Source organism: Calypte anna, chromosome 10 (assembly GCF_003957555.1).
Source record: "Calypte anna isolate BGI_N300 chromosome 10, bCalAnn1_v1.p, whole genome shotgun sequence".
Classification (NCBI taxonomy): Eukaryota; Metazoa; Chordata; class Aves; order Apodiformes; family Trochilidae; genus Calypte; species Calypte anna.
Window position 1 is genome coordinate 4,004,094 of NC_044256.1, and position 20,239 is coordinate 4,024,332.

At 39.6% G+C, this 20,239-nt stretch overlaps 1 protein-coding gene across 2 annotated transcripts in view; it reads right to left on the reverse strand.

Annotated features, from left to right (window-relative positions):
* Positions 1-4,426: 4,426 nt before the first annotated feature.
* The window catches only part of NEDD4 (NEDD4 E3 ubiquitin protein ligase), a 59,338-nt gene continuing 43,525 nt past the window's right edge, over positions 4,427-20,239 (reverse strand). For both annotated transcript variants that reach the window (XM_030456946.1, XM_008493897.2), the window contains 15 exons: positions 20,029-20,106; positions 19,742-19,796; positions 19,593-19,651; positions 18,732-18,797; positions 15,486-15,715; positions 14,765-14,886; positions 14,595-14,665; positions 14,097-14,192; positions 12,075-12,148; positions 11,869-11,929; positions 11,246-11,305; positions 11,048-11,155; positions 10,362-10,458; positions 6,634-6,706; positions 4,427-6,232 (listed from right to left, as the gene is read on the reverse strand). In XM_030456946.1, coding sequence (XP_030312806.1) covers positions 6,130-6,232; positions 6,634-6,706; positions 10,362-10,458; positions 11,048-11,155; positions 11,246-11,305; positions 11,869-11,929; positions 12,075-12,148; positions 14,097-14,192; positions 14,595-14,665; positions 14,765-14,886; positions 15,486-15,715; positions 18,732-18,797; positions 19,593-19,651; positions 19,742-19,796; positions 20,029-20,106 — 1,353 coding nt within the window. In that variant the 3' untranslated portion in view covers positions 4,427-6,129. The remainder of the gene's footprint in view (positions 6,233-6,633; positions 6,707-10,361; positions 10,459-11,047; positions 11,156-11,245; positions 11,306-11,868; positions 11,930-12,074; positions 12,149-14,096; positions 14,193-14,594; positions 14,666-14,764; positions 14,887-15,485; positions 15,716-18,731; positions 18,798-19,592; positions 19,652-19,741; positions 19,797-20,028; positions 20,107-20,239) is intronic.

The window sequence follows — 20,239 nt, forward strand, 5'->3', positions numbered from 1 at the left end:
TACGGAGGATGTATGGTGTTGGTTGCCTTTTAAACATATATGGCTCAATAAGGTGCTTCTAGCAGACCAGGTGGGGTTTCTTGGTGGTGGTTTCACTGCAAATAAAAAAAAGGGAGCTCCTCTCCATTCACGTAAGAACTGCTTGTTAATTCTTTATGGAAATGAGATTAAAGAAAGATTAAAATAAACAAACTGCCTCACAAAAGCATAATCTCATACAAAGACAAGAAGTTGATAAAACATACGTGAAGAACTCAAGCACTACAACAAGCTAATTAATGAGAAACAGAAAGGAAAATACAAATAAACAGACAGCATGAAGAATGACAGAGAAAGGAAGCCTGCTCTCCTAACAATCAACATTCTTTTTGACCACACAAGAAATCAGTAAAATGAAAACAGCACTTAAGACTATGCATATTCAGCTTTAATTTCTGCACACATGTTTTAGCATGTAATCATAGCAATTCCCACTCTTATTCCCTGGGAATTGATAAAAGTATCATGTAGCTGATAAGCAACATTTAAGTTGCACCAAAATAAAGTACACAAGAAAAAAAGGAAATCTGTCCTGACCCAGCACATGTTTCACACTGATGGTTTGCCAGAGCCATCTGTGGATTTCACTGTAACACAGGCAAATTTTTGTGAAGACACCATTAATTAGTGAAATATCACTGAGGTGTGCTATGGATTTACAGAACAAATCAAATGCCATGTCACTAAGTAGTTTATAAAGTAAATTTATGTATGAAACAATGAAGTTAGAGAAGGAAAAATTGGATAGAGAAGAAAAATGAGCAGCCTACAAGTGTATTTTTCCTAGGCTTGATGCATAAGTATGCACCCATGTCTCTAGTAAAACAGCTTGTTTAATGTGCTACAGATGTGACTTATTGATAGCAATTTAAAATAATTTATGCAAAGTGTCTGCTGAGCAGCATAAATGAAGCCCAGTTGCAACTTAAAAAAAATGTTTTAGCTTTCTATTGACCCATAGCTCTACCTCATGATGAAAGAAGACTCACTTGTACCTCCTTGAGAAGTGAAAGATTTGATGCAAATAACAGCCAGCCTAAAAATTAATTTTGAAGGAGAAACCACAGTCCCCACTGCACCAAACCTCCAAGATACTGTTGAATGCTTCTTATCATAGAATCATAGAATTGGCTGGGTTGGAAGGGACCTCAGAGATCATCGAGTCCAACCCTTGATCCACTACTGCTGGAGTTACCAGACCATGGCACTGAGTGCCACATCCAGTCTCTTTTTAAATATCTCCAGAGATGCCCTTCCTAACGCTGTGCTGGCTGGGTCTAATCCCTTGCCCATCCTGCAGGTGCTGTGTGATTGCCCCCAGGATGATCTGTTCCAAGACCCTGCCAGGCACTGAGGTCAGGCTGATGGGCCTGGAGTTTTCCGGGTTCTCCTTCCAGCCCTTTTTGTGGTTTGGTGTGACATTGGCCAACTTCCAATCATCTGGGATGTCCCCAGTGAGCCAGGACTGTTGGTAGATGATAGAGAGAGGCTTGGCGAGCTCTTCTGCCAGCTCCTTCATCACCCTTGAGTGGATCCCATCCGGTCCCATAGACTTGTGGGGATCCAAGCAGTTCAATAGATCACTGACTGTTTCCTTTTGGATTACAGGGGGGCTGTTTAGATTCTTGTTAGTAGCTGAAGTATCATTTTTGTAACACCAGGCTCCAAAGCCAGACTTTGTAACACCAGACTTCCACATACACAATAACCTTTGGAGCAAATGAGAAATATGAGAGAAACACAATTTCAGGCAAAAACCTTTTAAAGTCAATACAAACGAAATTATTGACACTGACTGAAAAGCTAAGAAAACCTCAGCCACAGCAGTCTAAGTAGACTTTTGGATTATAAACAGTTCATACTGCAAGCCCTTGTTGAGGTTCATCTACATTCTTTACCTTTTCGAGGCTAAACAAACTCACTTCTTCGACAGCATCACATTGATGTATTTGGCAGCAGCTACACAGCTGCAATAACCGATCCAAACTACCAACACCGCCATCCTTATTAAACATCAAACCCAAGCCTTTTTTCTTCCCCAGCGAAGTTAAGCCCCTGACAGAATACCCGAGGGATTTTGCCCTGTGCTGGGATATCGGGATATCGGAATATCGGGATATCGGGATCCCCCCCTGCCCCCCGCCAGCTCCGTGGGGGCCATCAGCCCCGCGGGTCGCGTGCCCAGCAGGGGGCCCTGCGCGCGGCGGCGCCACCTGGCGGGCGGCCCCGGGCAAGGCGGCGGCGAGCGGCTGCGCGAGGGTCCGGCCCGGATCCGTTCGGAACACATCGGGCCCAGCGGTGCCGCGGCGTTGTGCTGCTGGCAGATCTCAGGCTCGGAGCCGTCCAGAGAACCGCTACGGAATCGTCACGGCCTTTGAAAGCTGAGAAAGGCGAACCCACTCGTGTTGCAGCCATCTCGTGTTACATTCCTGCCCCTGCCCTACAGTGAGCACCCGGCTCAAGTCTGCCCTTCAAAGAGAGTTCCTGCGTGGATCCATGCTTTTTAGCCAGACCTGCACAAAATCTCTTATCAAATGTCAACCCTATATACACTCTTTTTCTACAGATCAGTACATTTAGCTTTTACCTTCCCGGGGAATTTTTCTGCCTTACCCTTCATCTGGCACTGCTGGGTGTTAGGAGTCATTAAATGGCAGTGTAACAGAGATGGTCCCTAACACACAAGGAAGCAGCTCTAATGCCCTGGTAAGGGCTCTGCAGCTGACACACGGCCTGGCTCTTGGAATAGTGTTCCTGGGGGACAAAAAAAGGCAAGTGTCCATAGTAGCATCTTTGGAGCAGCACCCCGAAGTCTAAGCATGTATGTTTCGGGAAGACAGAGATGTGATGTGTGAAAAATACAAGCACAAAGGGACATGCAGCAGATCCAGGAGATGGATCAAGCCAGCACCCTTGCTCAGTTGTTCATGCCTCTCTCCACAAACTTCCTGGACTGCATCCCCCTCATGCTGCCCTTCCCACAGACATCAGGGCATTTGGCCTCCTGTAAGAGCCAGGGTTTGCAATTTCAGCATTCCTTGAGATGCTGCAAGACCACTCTGCCCACAAGAAACAGATGGCTTAGGTCAAGTCCTCAACAAGATGTTTCCCATACTGGTGTCTCCTCTGACCCAGGCCCACATAGCTCTGTACCAGCCTGTCACTCCTTCCACATGCCCTGCATATCCAAAGGGCTCCAGCCGTATGTGCCATGGCTTGTGCCCCTCCCTGGTCTTTCCCCAGCTGCTTGTGGGTTTTTAGGGACACGAGGTGGGTCCCCTGCAGCCTGTGGCACCCTCCACAAGAGCTGCCTTGCTCCCATCACTCCCAGTACTGAGTACCAGTCACCTCCCTTTATTAACCAAAAGCTGTTATCACCATTACTCAGCAAACCAAGTTTAAAGTCCACAGTGGAGACTGCACTCTGCCACCCACCACTTCACAGTGTGAACACTTGGTTCAGGCCCATCTGGCTCTGAACCCTTCCCTTAATGCAACTTGTTCCTTTCTTGGTCTATTACAGCACAATTGCAATTTTACAAATTCACACCTAAGGGTGGAGAAGAAGCCTTTCTTCAGATGCCAGAAGTCACAAGTTTCCAGCTATATTCATCTCAGGAATCTCCATCCACCACCTGCCCAAATTTGTCCTTCAGCTGACTCTTACTACTACTGCACAATTTGGTCCTTTGCTTCCACAAGGTCTCTGAAAAGACCCTTATGACCCTTTGCTGCTCATTTGCACTGATCCTACAAGTCTCCTGACTTCTGTAGCCCTTTCATGGGGCATCTCAGCACCTTGCTCCCAGCTCCCCAGCTCCAGGGATAGGCAACAGGTACTCCCTATGGCCTAAGACCAGGCAGCAGCTTCTCCAGGAGCTTCCCCAGGAGCTGCTTGGCCCAGGTTGGCACTGGGGACCAAACCCTGCACTGCACCCCCAATCAGTGCTGGGCAGTCCATGCTGCCTGAAGCAGTTTCTGGTCCCCTTTTGCACCCCTGCTACACTCATCACTGCAGTCTGTTGGCTGGCTACCTGTTGAGCAGCTGAGAAGGGTGATCCTACAGCAGGAGAGAGAGGAGGGCTGACCCTCCCTCTGCAGCAATCAGTGGGCATTCCTGTGGGGCCTCCACCTCTGCCTGTCTGCCAGGTGGTCTCTCTAGGCTGGCCATACAATGAGGGCTCACAGCAACCTAGAGCTTTTACAAAAAACATGGTATTAATTTTCCCAAGACTGCATGCCTTGGAAGCAGAACACTAGCAAACAGCACTGCTGCACCTCAGCACCAGCATATTGAGATGGAACTGCTGGTCTACTAAAATTACTGAATTCTTGCTATTTCAAGACTACTGATTTGCACTTCAAAGAACAGAGTCACAACTTATTAGAATAAACTTTTATTTACTGCTCTCAGGATCCTTATTTTATACTTAAAAGTACGCAACAAAACCTGCTACATTCAAATCTATACAGATTTACTGATATATCATTCATGTTTTACAAAACTGCATATAGATTTGGGAAATTTGTATAAGTTACCTTTATTTACATGTAATATTCTCAGCCATAATGACCTGGTCAAAGAATAAAACAAAGTGGGATTTTAAATATCCCTTAAGACCCATTACATTTCTTACATAATTTACATATCTTTATAGAGAGATGTGCTACACTTCGTTTTTGCATATTTATAAAGACTGACTAAACAGAAATTTGCTGGCCAAAGCTAGGTACTGTTATTTCCTCAGATCATACTGGTAATAAAATGTTAAAATCAGAGCAAGCCAGGTATATAAACTGATTTTTTTTTTCTTTTAGAACCAACTGTGCTAATAATTTTAACCAGCACTTGCTCAAAAAAAGTCTTAGCATTAATACAAAAGATACCCACATTTACAAAAGAAACCAAAATAATATTTATATGACAAGTTGATCTACAATAAATTGCACATTGTTGGTTATGACTTTGGTTATATTGTTAACAAATTTGGTTTCTAGACTAACAGTGGAGAAAAAATATAAAAACGCAGCTATAGAAACTAGCATAACCTGTAAACATATTATAGAACCAAATTCTGCATCTGGTTACACATGTGCATAACCTCCCTGCTGTTTAGAGAAGTCTGCACATATCAGACTGCTGAATTTGGCCCAGAAAACCCTGTAAACATGTTCTTTATTGTTATGTAGTGCAATACTGCAAGAATGGATAATAAAGGCCTCTACCTACCAGTAACCAATACTGAGTGATATCCATACAAATTTCACTTTGTTTCAAAAGGCTGAAGTGAAAATCTTATCCATCACTGAACTACAAATGAATAAAAAAAAAAAGTGATGAACACTACATAGACCAACAACAGTACAGAAATTCAGACCAAGAAAGGATATAATTTCTTCTTAAAATTCAGAATTACACTGCTTCTCTGTTTTATACAAAAACCCTGGTTTTGTTACACTGTTTTGACAAAAGGAAATGATAACCAGAAATCTAACAAATACAATGTGTCAGCAAATCAACGTTCTGCAAACAGATGGCTGATAATGCAAACAAATGCTTTCCAATATTTTACCTAATATACTGAATTATAAGGTGCCTTGGACGTATCTGTAGCAAACAGCCTGAAGCAGCACAGGTTATGGTATTGTATCACATGAAGTTTGTTGGTTTTGTTCTGTTAAGCTTTCTTCAAACAGTTTAACAATTTTAGTTGTTCCTCTTAAAGCAGCAATGTGAATTTACACCCTCTGCAAAGATTTATTCACAGTTTTACTTCAGTAGTTTACTGCAAGACAGTCCGTCAAATACTGTAGAAGAGGCAACTAATTAAAAACATTTTAGTTTTTCACTTCCTTGGCACTGGCCCACCCAAAGTGTATTTTGTGGCTGTTAGCAAAATTGTGAAAATGGCAAAATACATTTTCAACAGTTACTGAACTTTTAATACTTATTTTACAAGTAATACTATGAGGATTCAATAGCCATGTGACTAAATACAACGGCAGTCCCTGGAAAATTCAGATTTGATTTGTTTGTAAACCCTTAAAATGAAATTGCAGCACAGGACTGATATAATTTCTGTCTGTGTCTTAATCAACCCCATCAAAACCCTGAGTATTTTCAATGGCCAGAAGCAGCTTATCCCGTAAGTCTTCAAACGAGTCATACGGAGGCAAATCCAAGCGATTAAAGCTGAAAGACAGAGGAAAACCTGTAAGTATTTTGTAGAGAAACATTGTCAACCAGGTGCCTTGAGTTGCCAAAGAGTGGGTGTGAGTCCACCTGTGCCTGATTAGGACAGGCCCCTATTGGGCATGAGCAAGACCAGGGGGCCAATAAAGGTGGGACACACACCCACAGAGCAGACCTCAGCTCACTCTGGTGCGAGGCATGGAGAGGCCAGCAGCTCGTCGAGCCTCTGGAGCAGGAAAGGCTCTTCCTGCTACACTTCTACCCTGGAAGCGCTGTGTGGTGGCTGGAGTCCTGGAAGAGACCAGCAGCTCAACGAGCTTCAGGAGCAAGAATGGCTCCTCCCGCTACAGTATTTTATCACTCTTACTAAATCTCATCATTTGTCTCAATTCAATACTCACCAGGTATGAGCTCTTGGCAGTTTTTCAGGGGTACCCCACTGTTCAACAGTAAACAGCTGTGGCCCATTTGAACCTGCAGAAAAGAATACTCACATTTTTACCCCGATATGATATTCTTTAATAATCAGAATTTCAAATAATGAAATATTATTGGGTTTTGGTATTCCAATTCTGACATTAATAGGAGCTACCTGTATGAATCGAATACAATCTGTACTCAGTAACTGTCAATAATCCTATTTGACTTGTGGGTTCAATTATTTATTGATGTATCTTAATTTTGAGAGACTTTCACACCTGAAGCTCAAAAGTCTGCAACCTAAATGCATTTGCATACTCGTTGGCATTGAAAATTTTATGCAGAGGACAATTTTAAATTGTATGAATTTTTGCATGTAAAAATTAAGACGTTTCTTACAATGTATGTGCCCAATTACATAACCTGGAAGAAAATACTCACAGAACTGTCACAGCTGGAAAAGACCTCTAAGATCACTGCATCCAACTGTCAACATTCATATACATATATATATATATAAAAATATATATACCAATATCTGTATCACCCACTAGAACATGTCCTGAAGTGCCTCATCAACATCCACCTTCACCTATCCAACAGCACAGAGTGACTGAGAAGCTTTTGACACGTGGTGACCATGTGTACTCCAGGGATGTGCATATTGCACCAGAAAGAACCTTTCTGGCTAGAAAGTTCTAGCTGTTCCAGCTATTGTCTTCAGTAACCATCCTGCAGCATGCCAGATCTGAAAGTTTCTTAGACTCTCACCAAGTAAATGCAAAGCACACTTAGTAACCATTTTCTTAAGATGCTGGAAGCATTGTGTAACTCTGGAGAAGACTCTGTTGTTAAAAATAAAAATAATAATAAAAAATATCTAGCTTGTCAGAGACCAGGAGATTGATCTCTGATGGTGGGTATCCTCTCACTGCTCTACAAGGAGACCATCAACACAGTTAGAGAATTTTATTCCAAGGCAGGCAGCTACCAGAGTACAAGTAGTCTTCTGCTTCTGAAATGGAAGATGTGAAACTTTTTTTGGATTAAATATATTCAGAGAGAAAGATATAAAATATTTTATATATATATAATATATATTTTTTATATAATATTAATATATTCAGATGAGAAAAAGCTGATCTATGAATACAGCTGAGGCATAAATGCAGCACAAAGTACCTTTACATCTACGAAATTAATTTGTCTTTATAACATAGGCAGGCACCTTCCCTTTTTTCATGATTCCTCAGAAATGTTAGGAGAACATGTAATAATGCACATTGTAGAAGTGGATTTGGAAGGTGTTAGCCAACTTAGAAAAAAAAAAAAACTCCAAACAACAGAAAATCCCAAGACAATTCATGCCAAACATGTAAATAAAACAAGAGGAGAAGAAAACTCAGAACTAACAAACACAAAAAGCTAGGAAATGCTAATGAATGGACAGAAACTACACGAGTTTAGTGAATGAACTAGACAGATGAGAATAAAGCCTGAGCACTCCATCCTCAAAGATTATCAGTGAAAAAGTAGTTATGGGAACACTCCCACCTCCTTTTTACTTTCTTCTTTGGGTTACATGTTTCTTCAACACAAAAGGTTGGTTAGAAATGGCAAGTGGTAAGAATGCCTGGAATAAGAAGCAGGTCTATGACTGGTAGTAGACAAGATAAAAACTCCTTTTAATAGCTAGGTAAGAATAAGTCTGCATTTTAGCTATCCAACTAGCTAAACTAGAGGTTGAAAAAAGAGGATGTGGAGAAGACAAGAAATATAAGCAAGCCATGTCTGTTTAGTGTCCTGGTTCTCCAATTTGGGTATATTTGCTCATGGGCACCAAGCACTCCCTCTTTAGACCAGAAAAAAAAATGCCTCTCTGGGCCACAAGATGGAGATCTCCCGCTAGAAAGCAAGCTCCGGGACTGCAGCCCCAAGGTGGGAAGAGCCACAGGGGCAGCCCGGCAGCAGCAAAAAATCACACACCAAGACAAAGCACTGAAGAAGACCCAGTGTTCTTCAAGAGAAAAGGAGACTGAGGGGTGACCTCATCAATGTTTTCAAATATGTAAGGGGTGAGTGTCAAGGAGATGGAGTTAGGCTCTTCTCAGTGGTGACCAGTGATAGGACAAGGGGTAATGGGTGTAAATTGGAGCACAGGAGGTTCAAGTTGAATATTCGAAAAAATTTTTTTCCTGTAAGGGTGACAGAGCCCTGGAACAGGCTGCCCAGGGGGGTCGTGGAGTCTCCTTCACTGGAGACATTCAAAACCCGCCTGGACACGTTCCTATGCGAAGTGCTCTAGGTGGCCCTGCTCTGGCAGGGGGGGTTGGACTAGATGATCTTTCGAGGTCCCTTCCAACCCCAAGGATTCTATGATTCTATGATTCTATGAAATACAGGCAAGTATGGAAATGTGATTGTGATCATTACTGGGGTTTTGTGAGGATGGCATCCTGGCCACAGGAAAGCAGAAATAAGTGTAAGAGAGAAGAAACAAAGCACTGTGCAAGACAACTAAATTTTTCACTAACAGAACTACAGAAACAAGAACTTGGCCAGAAGACTGCCCAAGGTTCTCTGCCCTGGGCAGAAGAGGGCCAAGAGCTTCAACAGTTTCTTCTCCTATATTCCCTCCTTAGTTTTTACTTTAGTAGTGTTTTGAGACTGATAAGCAAAGCTGTGGAGGCAGCCCAATTCTGATCAGGTTCCCCTGTGATGGGGAGATGCTGTAGCTGTAACAGTACCAAGGTTCTGGTACAAGTGCAGACACGAAGTCTCCTGAGGGCACTGTGCTACCCATTGAACTCACAACTCATTCACTGATGGAACAGAAAAAAATAAACTGAGTACTTACAACGAAAATAAAAAGGAGGGAAATGAGGACACATTGTGGGTGGCATTTATTCACAGTTCTACTGTTCTATAAACAAATTACTGTCTGGTTTACAAAGAGGAAAATTTTTATTCAAATACACAAGTTAGGCCATTCAGTCATCTGCATGCAACGTCAAGGACTTTTGACCTTAATAAACTGGCCTAGGAGAAAACATAATAGCTAATGGTAGCTGACAACAGACTTCTCATAAACAAAACAACCCCCGCACCCTCTGTGTGAAGTTCTACCCACTTGCCAGCACCCTTTCCACAGGTGGCTTTGGTATCAAAGTCTGCTCCCCATCTGTTTGTTTCAGACTCTGCATTGCAGGTTCACTGCCGTTTTTTTTTTTGGCATTAAGTTTAACTTGTGTCATTTCAGTGGTCCTGTTTAGAGCATATTCTTAAAAATAATTGTATCTGTACAACTGTGCTTTGTGGGCAGATAAAAGCAGCTGGGAAACTTGTAGGAATCCCAAGTCAGCGACTGATGCCAGCATGTCTTTGTAAACAGATAACTGAGAATTTTCTTTAAGCTCAATCACATGATAAACAGGGATTTTTGCAGCACTCTGGAACTTCAAACTCCATGCTTTTTGAGAAGTCCTATACATGTAAAAACTTCAAAAACCCAAATTAAAATGAAGTATTTATAGAACATGGGAAACCTGTGCAATCTGACTCCTCTCAAACCTTGCTTCTTATACCTGCCTGTATATACTAATTTTTAAAGCAAAATTTGAAAAGTAATGTGCTCATGTTTAAGTCAAACACCATGACAATGTCAGTAATATGTTCTCTGTTGCTTTTGAGCACAATTGTAAGTACTCACCATACAGCTCAGCAAATCCATTCATAGGTACACGTGATGTGCCAGTAACAAACTGAAGTAATCTTATTCTCTTTTCAGAGTCCATCATTAAGACTGCCTATGTATAATGATTAAAAATAAAGATTTACCTTTAAGTTAGTATTTTAGCTAACAGATTCATGCATTATAGTTTCTCTCTCTAAATGATGATACTTCATAAAATGCAATTTTTCTAGTGACACACATAGCCTACTTCTCTGCCTACTGCTAAAAGCTATGAAGTCAATTTTTAATAGCACTGTAACGAGAGGATGGCTACTGGCCTAGCAGACTGTTAAAATACTTCCCTTGAAGACTTGGCCCCTACTTCCTTTGAAGTTTCCTAATGTTATGAACTAGTGGCCAAATTCCTGTAATTTATTAAACAGAAGAGTTTACCACCTCTTCAGTGTAACCATGCCAGAAAAGACCTACCCAGGGACATTTAACCCTAGAGAGACATGGATTCTTTTGTAAAAGCAAGTATCAATAGTCTGTTTACATTCTTACCACACATCTCATCTTTAGTTTTCTTACTATCTTTCTCAGGAGTTTTAATGGTCAAATATTTACCTACCTATCCATGAATCACACGATAAAACAACATAGCTGTAATGCAGCAGCTTTTGAACAGGTTTTAAGAAAAAGGAAATAGAACTTCACAATACCTTCCAGAACCACTGTATTACTTGATGGTTTATGTTGTAGCCATTTTTGTATTTTGTATGTAGTTTCCAATCAGCCACATCCACATCTCCCAGTCCACACATAAGTAACTACACAGACAGAAAAACCAAACCACCAATGTTTAAGTCAGTAAGATTAAGTTTCAACATAATTTCTTCTTTTTCCCATGATACACTTACCTCTAGCTCATTTTCATCAAAAATTTTAATCAGATCCTGGGGTATTAGTTCAAAAAAGCCCTAGAAAGATGGGTGAAAGTTTTAAAAATCAAGTCAACATTATTAAAGCATTTTTGTTTGCTAAGAAGGGTATTTAGATGTGTTAGTAAACAGAGCCAAACAAATACATCAAATACAGATGTCTGGACACCAGCAGTCCTGTTCAGTTACAGTACTTTTAATTCTAACTTATTTCACATATTTACTAAATGATGAATACGTAACTCTGGATATTATATATGTAATGTCACTTATACAAATGAGGATAAACCATCTAAATTGAATGCAATTCTATTAGCTGAATTTAATTTTCATTTCTGCAGGGGTCAATGAACAGTTTGCACTGCAACTTAAGCTGCAAGCCAGGACTGAGCAATGAGCAAATTTTTCAATATGATTTAAATACCATAAAAATATATTAAAAAGATAAATTTGAAAAACAGAAAAATGACACTACAAACAGTGTCACCACCTTTTCATACCCATAACATTATCTGTGGGTCTTCAGGATGTCAATAAAAGCTTGCCTTAACATTAGATGCAACAAATGTTTTAAAGAATTTTGTTTGTAATTAAAACTATACCTCTTTGAAGGCTGCCATTTGTTTCTGTACTCTGCTCACAAATCTCCACTGAATTACAAGACTGCAAAAATCCAAAACAAGAACATTAAAAGCAAAAGCCATATACAAAGCAACAACTTTTTGTGAATACAAATAACACACAGCCCCTCTCTATTACTAGAGGGGCAATCCAGTGACAGACAGTGCACATAGTGAGGGATGCTTACTGAATGTAGTCTCTCTTATTCTTGTTGGTGACAACGATTTCTGATCCACCACTTTTCAGCTCATGTTGATGGGTCTAGATGCAACACAAAGAATAGGTTGCACATTAGAACAAGGGGAACAACAATTCAACAAGGGGAAGTGTAGAGTTTTGCATTTGGGGAAGAACAACACGATGTCCCAGTATAGGTTGGGGGCTGACCTGCTGGAGAGCAGTGTAGGTGAAAGAGACCTGGGGGTCCTGGTAGACAAGAGGATGAGCATGAGCCAGCAATGTGCCCTTGTGGCCAAGAAGGCCAATGGCATCCTGGGGTGCATTAGAAAGGGTGTGGTTAGTAGGTCAAGAGAGGTTCTCCTCCCCCTCTATTCTGCATTGGTGAGGCCGCACCTGGAGTATTGTGTCCAGTTCTGGGCCCCTCAGTTCAAGAAGGACAGGGAAGTGCTTGAAAGAGTCCAGCGCAGAGCTACTAAGATGATTAAGGGAGTGGAACATCTCCCTTCTGAGGAAAGGCTGAGGGAGCTGGGTCTCTTTAGTTTGGAGAAAAGGAGACTGAGGGGTGACCTCATCAATGTTTTCAAATATGTAAGGGGTGAGTGTCAGGGAGATGGAGTTAGGCTCTTCTCAGTGGTGACCAGTGATAGGACAAGGGGTAATGGGTGTAAATTGGAGCACAGGAGGTTCAAGTTGAATATCTGGAAAAATTTTTTTCCTGTAAGGGTGACAGAGCCCTGGAACAGGCTGCCCAGGGGGGTCGTGGAGTCTCCTTCACTGGAGACATTCAAAACCCGCCTGGACACGTTCTTATGTGAGGTACTCTAGGTGGCCCTGCTCTGGCAGGGGGGGTTGGACTAGATGATCTTTCGAGGTCCCTTCCAACCCCTAGGATTCTGTGATTCTGTGATTCTGTGATTTAGATGCTTCTTAATTAATTATTAATATATTAATTAATATTAATATTAATTATTAATTAATATTATTAATATTAATTAATATATTAATATTAGGTAATTTCATTAACTCTTGAAGACTGCAGAATTTGAAACCTATGAGAAACAACCGGTTTCACAGGGCACCTAAAAAAATAAGAAATTGGTCGATTGTTTTTAAAAAACCACATTATTCAGGGATGCCAGATTGCAATAGGGCAACCTCCATATTTTCTGACCTACTACAATAAAACACCAAAGTATGCACACAAGGTCTCAGGAATGTGAACGTCACTAACTGCATATTCAATTACTCAATCTCTTTTCCAAATCCCAGGGAAAAACAATTACAGAACAGTTTCAGCAATGACCTCAGTCAGTAAGTGAATCAGTATGCAAATCTGTTACATATTAATTTTTTACTACTAGAACCTCAGAAGACAAATATTTGATTTTCAGTTCATTACTGATTGGATGAGCACATTCATGCTTCTGCTTAGAATCACTTAAGTTACAGAAGGCCACAAAGGATTTTGTCCAATTCAGGTCTAGTTGGCAACTGTCACTTGGAATTTTTATTCAAGACTTGTGGTTTTTCTACATAACTTATCTTGGATAGCTTTCTACACAACTACAAACTTTTTTATTCCGTAGTTTTCTAGTACATCTTAGAGAAAAAAACAAAAAACAAAACCCAACCACCTATGATCTCTCAGTGAAATTTATGATTCCAACCATTTCCAAAGAAGCTCACCCTTCCAGCTAGTCACATGAACCCAATCTCTACTCCAGATAAAGTAATAGCACTATGGATATCTTAGGCTCAGTTGCATTCACAGCAACAGCTACATTTCAACACAAATATGAGAAATCACCAGCTATTTTTTAAATCTCTGCTTATTTCCAAGTCATTTTATCATATCACAGCCAGGCTAGCAGAGCACATCACAAGCATGTGCCACCAGCTAAAAGAAGAAGCTAAAGCAACATTAAGAGTCAATTAAGAGTTTTTCTTAATACTACAAAAATAAGCTAATTTCATAAGTCAAATATTTTATTCCATGCCTGTCTAGTCTACTTTACATAAACATACTAACCTGACCAAAAAGTTCTTCATCAACTATAAATCTGAGGTCCAGTTCTGTTGGATCATTTTCAAGAATCCATCTCAAAGAATTGTAATATTCACTGTCCTAAGGGAGAGAATTACAAAATAGTAAACAAAAAATAGAGTAGCCATCTCTTGAGCTGCAAAAGGCTCCATTGTAGTGAATGCTGCTACCTAGGATAATCCTGTACTAGATACAGAGACTCTTAAGACCTTTAAAGACATTTGAAACCTGAAGACTCAGCAATCTCAGGACTACAGGTTTCTCATGTAGCAAAACAGTGATAAGATGTCACTGCATTGGTTAAGTAATGTATTCTGCACTCTTCTGTCTCTCCTCCTGTATTTAACTTCCCTGTATTGCTAGACATAACTGCAAAGAGCCTTAGGTAGTGAAAATTAAGAAAAAGTCAACTGCATTCTGTGCTGCATTCAACCTTCACCATGTCATTAAATCCCAACATACACTATTAAGCAAATGACATACCACAGACTCCATATCATGAAGCGTTATTGGTTTCTGGAGCATCATCTTGTAAAAAGGACGTATAAAAAAGGCTTAAAAGAAGAACAAATAAATTGAACAGTATGTAACTTAACATTCAAACTGTGCACAATATTAATCTAAATATCATATTACATAAAATAAATACTAACCATCCAAAAGCTTGCCATGGTAGACGGCCATTCCAGCTACACGACCTATAAACTTGAAATAAGAGAGATGATCTTCATTGCAAAGTCCAGAATTTGGATTGATCTGTAGGGTGTAGTTATCTCTGAAGGTGAGAAAGGGAACAGGAAAAAGAAAGAAAATCAAAATGTTGTACTACTGGCATATTTCCACATCAGAAGATTTGAAAGACATCACTGATTAAATCAGACATTACTTTCAAAGAAGTTGAAAAATAATGATATTTGGATTAACACATCTCTAATGTATTATTAAACAATACTCAATATAAAACTCTACTAGTTTAGCAGAAATAACAGTTTTGAAACACCACAAACTACCTTTGTAAGTTAGAGATATACCAAAGAGAAGAGCTTAACTCTTATTAACAAGTAGTCAGAATAACATTCTCTGCATTATATGTTGGATACTGCCCCTTTTGTAAGCAGTAGATGGTTGCAAGCATATGCTTGGCTATGTGAAGATGACATGACTGACTGCTAAAATAAATATACAGGTACTGTTCTCCACTTTATTCTTCTGTAAAACACAGAACCACGTGCAGAATAGTGCAATTATTAACAACTAAACTTTCCTACGCAGTTTAGGAAGCAGAAAAAAAGTTATTCCATTTTTAAAGTAGGTATGAGAAATACAACTGATCCCCTAACTAGTGTTCAAGTCTCCCAGAACTATATTACTTACGTAGCTGAATATTCAAACAATCCATAATAAGGATTAAACATTTCTTTAGAGAGAAGGAAGAACCATTCCCTGGCCACTCCTCCGTAGTCTAAACCTTTTTCACCATCAAATTCAATCCAAAGTCTTGCTTTAAGGAAATCTGCTCTCTTTACAGCTATAATTCTTCTATAAGAATCTTCAAGGATTGTTGTGCGATGAATTTTCATTTCAAATCTGTTTGGAATATCACTCTGAAAAAAAAAGAAAAAAAGAAAACACAGAATAATAGATTAAAACCCAATATCTTTTAGTCTTGCAGAGTATCCACATTCATTAAACAAAGAATGGCACACAAATAGTTTTCTTAAATAATTTGGATATATATCACAATCTGATTGACAAGAGGCTCCATTTAAACAATTCAAATATCATGGAGAGTTTCAGATGTTATTTCATATCAAGAAAATAGGGTTAAAGTAAGTTTTTTTACCAGTAACAGATTACGCCCAGTTACTCTGCACTCAACAAGGCATGGAAATTTTTTTAACACTGGAACTTCATCATATTGTAAGATTGATTAAAAATAACAAAATTAAACCTCACAATTAAAATAATTTTGGAACAATTCCACCTTATTTCACCTTCTAGTTCCATGTGCTAACAATAAGGCCAGGTGTCCTGTTCTCTTAATTACAACATACATGAGAAGCAGGTATCCCCACAGTACTAAAACTAAAATCAGCTCACTTAAACTTTGAAGTCACAGGAGCAAATCAGAAGGCTTATAGTTACTATCATATAGGAAAATACTTAAATAAAAATATGCAAGGTGCTGATATTTGCTGCTGGGCTTTCACAGTAAGCCCCTAATAAACCAGGAATAAAACTTTGCTGAGTCATTAAACCACATGAGAACAGAGTATTTTCTTGATTTCACTTGTTTTTTAGACAGTTCTTTCCAGCAATTACTTCAGGCAAAACTGAGATTTTAAGTGAAAGTGGGAGCAAAAAATGTCAATGCATGTCTCTCTGACCAGTTTAGGATAATGCAATGAAGCAATATACTACAGATTTCAAGCAACTAGACACACACTGAGTAGAAATAATGAATTTCTGAATGCATGTATATTTAATAAATAAATCTGAAGACCACATATTCAGATATGCTTCCTTTTTATTTTCTTTAACTCCTTAAACAAGCTACCCTAAATGCATCAAGTAAAAAAAAAAAATCAAATTCCATATTTCAATGTAATGCCTTTTTATATTCAACAACAACTTAAACCAAACTACAACAAAAAAAATAATTACTTGGGACTGGGGAGCACATTATTTGTCATTTTCCAAGTTGCAAAATACTGTACTATTCTAATATACATGGTGGCTCTAAGTTACATGGCTTTACATAACTCTTTGTCATCATTTCAGAAAGCAGTAAATAAACTGAAAAATAAATAAATTCCTAGTTTCAGCCGCAAATAGATTTTACAGAAAAAAGTTCAAGCAAAAGAAAATTCATCACTCTAACTGTAATTTAGGAACTTATGAATGCTTAAAAGGCAATAGTAATGTGTGCTTTAAAAATCTACATTTGTATTTAATTCTTGAATTACTATGATTATGCTGAGTTTCTCAGATCAGGGTAACAACATTTGAATGTCATTACAAGCCAAGTTTGTTTGAGTAGGAACACAAAAAATTAGGAGCATATGTAACTGTGTGCAATTTACATGTCAGCTCAAAACGCATAGGTTTCAGAAAGGCTGGAGACAGACTTGGTAATTAAGAACTATGGGTCTAAACTATACTATATATAAAATATATCCTCAAAATACTAAACTGGATTGCAGTTGTTCAGAGTCTCATTGTTATCTGGATATCCAGATGCTATTTCCAGTCTTTTGTGCTATGGCGTTATAAATATATCTGGCACTGCCACTTCAAACTACAACTTGCAAATAAGAGCCAGAAACTTAATAGTTTAAAGCTCTAACAATTTTTTTAGTTCTCTAGCCTTGTCAAGATGATAATACAGATTTCTATCTGAACAGTCTAAAACCTGTTCTGAGTTCCAAAACATATGCTAAATCAGTGATTTCCAAACTTCTCTCTTGCCAGCCTACTTCCAGGTTCCCAACTTTACACTTTAAAAATTCAGATTTTTTTCAGTAAGATTGCTTGCAGTCTCTTCACTGCATAAAGTCACAAACCCTACTGCTGGATTAAATGCTAACCAAGTCACTGCTTCACAAACAGATTTGTGATCAGACAGTACATCTGCCTTCTCTAAGCAGGTTACAAAGTTCCCTTTCCTTTCACTCTAGCCTAAGCTTTCCTATGTTTAAGGGTGTAAGTTTCTTAATTGTCTGCTGGAGTCCTGCTGTTATTCATAGAATCATAGAATCCTTGGGGTTGGAAGGGACCTCGAAAGATCATCTAGTCCAACCCCCCCTGCCAGAGCAGGGCCACCTAGAGCACTTCGCATAGGAACGTGTCCAGGCAGGTTTTGAATGTCTCCAGTGAAGGAGACTCCACGACCCCCCTGGGCAGCCTGTTCCAGGGCTCTGTCACCCTTACAGGAAAAAATTTTTCCGGATATTCAACTTTAACCTCCTGTGCTCCAATTTACACCCATTACCCCTTGTCCTATCACTGGTCACCACTGAGAAGAGCCTAACTCCATCTCCTTGACACTCACCCCTTACATATTTGAAAACATTGATGAGGTCACCCCTCAGTCTCCTTTTCTCCAAACTAAAGAGACCCAGCTCCCTCAGCCTTTCCTCATAAGGGAGATGTTCCACTCCCTTAATCATCTTAGTAGCTCTGCGCTGGACTCTTTCAAGCACTTCCCTGTCCTTCTTGAACTGAGGGGCCCAGAACTGGACACAATACTCCAGGTGCGGCCTCACCAATGCAGAATAGAGGGGGAGGAGAACCTCTCTTGACCTACTAACCACACCCTTTCTAATGCACCCCAGGATGCCATTGGCCTTCTTGGCCACAAGGGCACATTGCTGGCTCATGGTCATCCTCTTGTCTACCAGGACCCCCAGGTCTCTTTCACCTACACTGCTCTCCAGCAGGTCAGCCCCCAACCTATACTGGGACATCGTGTTGTTCTTCCCCAAATGCAAAACTCTACACTTCCCCTTGTTGAATTTCATCATGTTTCTCTCTGCCCAACTCTCCAGCCTGTCTAAGTCTCTCTGAATGGCAGCACAGCCTTCTGGTGTGTCAGCCACTCCTCCCAGCTTATTCACTAACCTGTTTCTTCAGTTTCTTTCTGAAGAACTCATACTTCCTCTTGTAGTCCCGGGAGTAAGGCACAGCCTTTGAAGAAAATAAAAAAGAAAGAGCTTAAGATATTCTAACGATTATTGCAGTACAAACGGGTCTGTATTTGTGGAACACAATCAATGCATTTAAGTTCTGAGAAAACAGAAATACATACTATCAGGGGAGACTTTCAATTTATAAATATATGGACAGTTCAAAACACCTGGAATGAAAAGTACTTCTTCATTCAGATCATTAATTCTGATCACTTCCACAGCATTTATCCTCTATTTCACTATTGGCTGATGTAACCAAGCTCACTGCCTGGCCCAGATCAAAGTGACCAAAATGCCTTTGGTGACTTACGTAACACATGGTCTTTCACTGCTGTATCATGACAGACCTGGCTACAAACACCTCTATTTTCCAGGAACAGAGAAGGTTGTTTACATATGTGGGCTATTAATAGACACAGCTATCAGCTGAACACTAAAATCCATCTATAATTATAATGTGTACTGTCTTTGCAATTAGTCCTGGCAATTTCGCACTTCTGATTAAGTATCAAGGCTAAGATAATTATTTTTCAGGTGAAAATGAATTTGAATTTCACTCCTTTTAAAGCCATTTTCTCTTGGGTTTACTTCCTTAAAGACCATTTACTTACTTAAAGACCATTTCCACAGAAAGCTTTCTAAAGAGTTTAAAAAAAGAATAAAACTGCCTTATTCAAACATCCTAGAAGTTTCATCTTCTAGACAAGTACCTGATAAATGACAAGAGTTTGCTTGGATTCTAGTATCAATATTCTCAAAAAAACCCATGCAAAGCTATATAAGGAAATCTTACTGGTCCAGTTATTGCCACATTCTGCAGTCGAGGATCCTCCCATTGTGTTTTCTTCGTATCTGCAAGACATTTCTTAATTAGCTCCATTAATTTAGATAATGTTCAGAAATAAAATTATGAGCCAGAAAAGAGTACTAGATTGTACATACTGTGGTTTATGAAGAATATTCTTCCATCTGTGTGAGTTCTCTCTTCCCACCCTGGCTGTAAGAAGGAGATGCTTTTATTATAAATTTCTGACCATATGGTTTGCATAGAACTCTACATGATCTGCACTTGGGGGCATTCCCCCACCTCCATCTATTCTCAGCACTGGACCTCCAAATAGAGTATATTTTGTATGAAAATAGCAGCTGCACTTTCACATGAGCAAGTTTTGATAGTCCTAATTTTTGTACTTAAATTGCTGTATCTGCAGAACAGTTAGTTGACTTACTGGTAATGGTCCAAGGTCTCCTGGATCTAGGGAAGTTTTTCTCCTTGGATGAGCAGAAATTTTCAGTCGTGGATCTCCCTTTGAAAAAGAACCAAACAGCATCTTAATACCCTTTTTTAATTTTGCTTTTATTTTTCTCCTCTTCATTAATGACTGTGTAAAGACTACACCTACAACTACATAACTGTTGCATATTCTGCAGCCAGGTAGT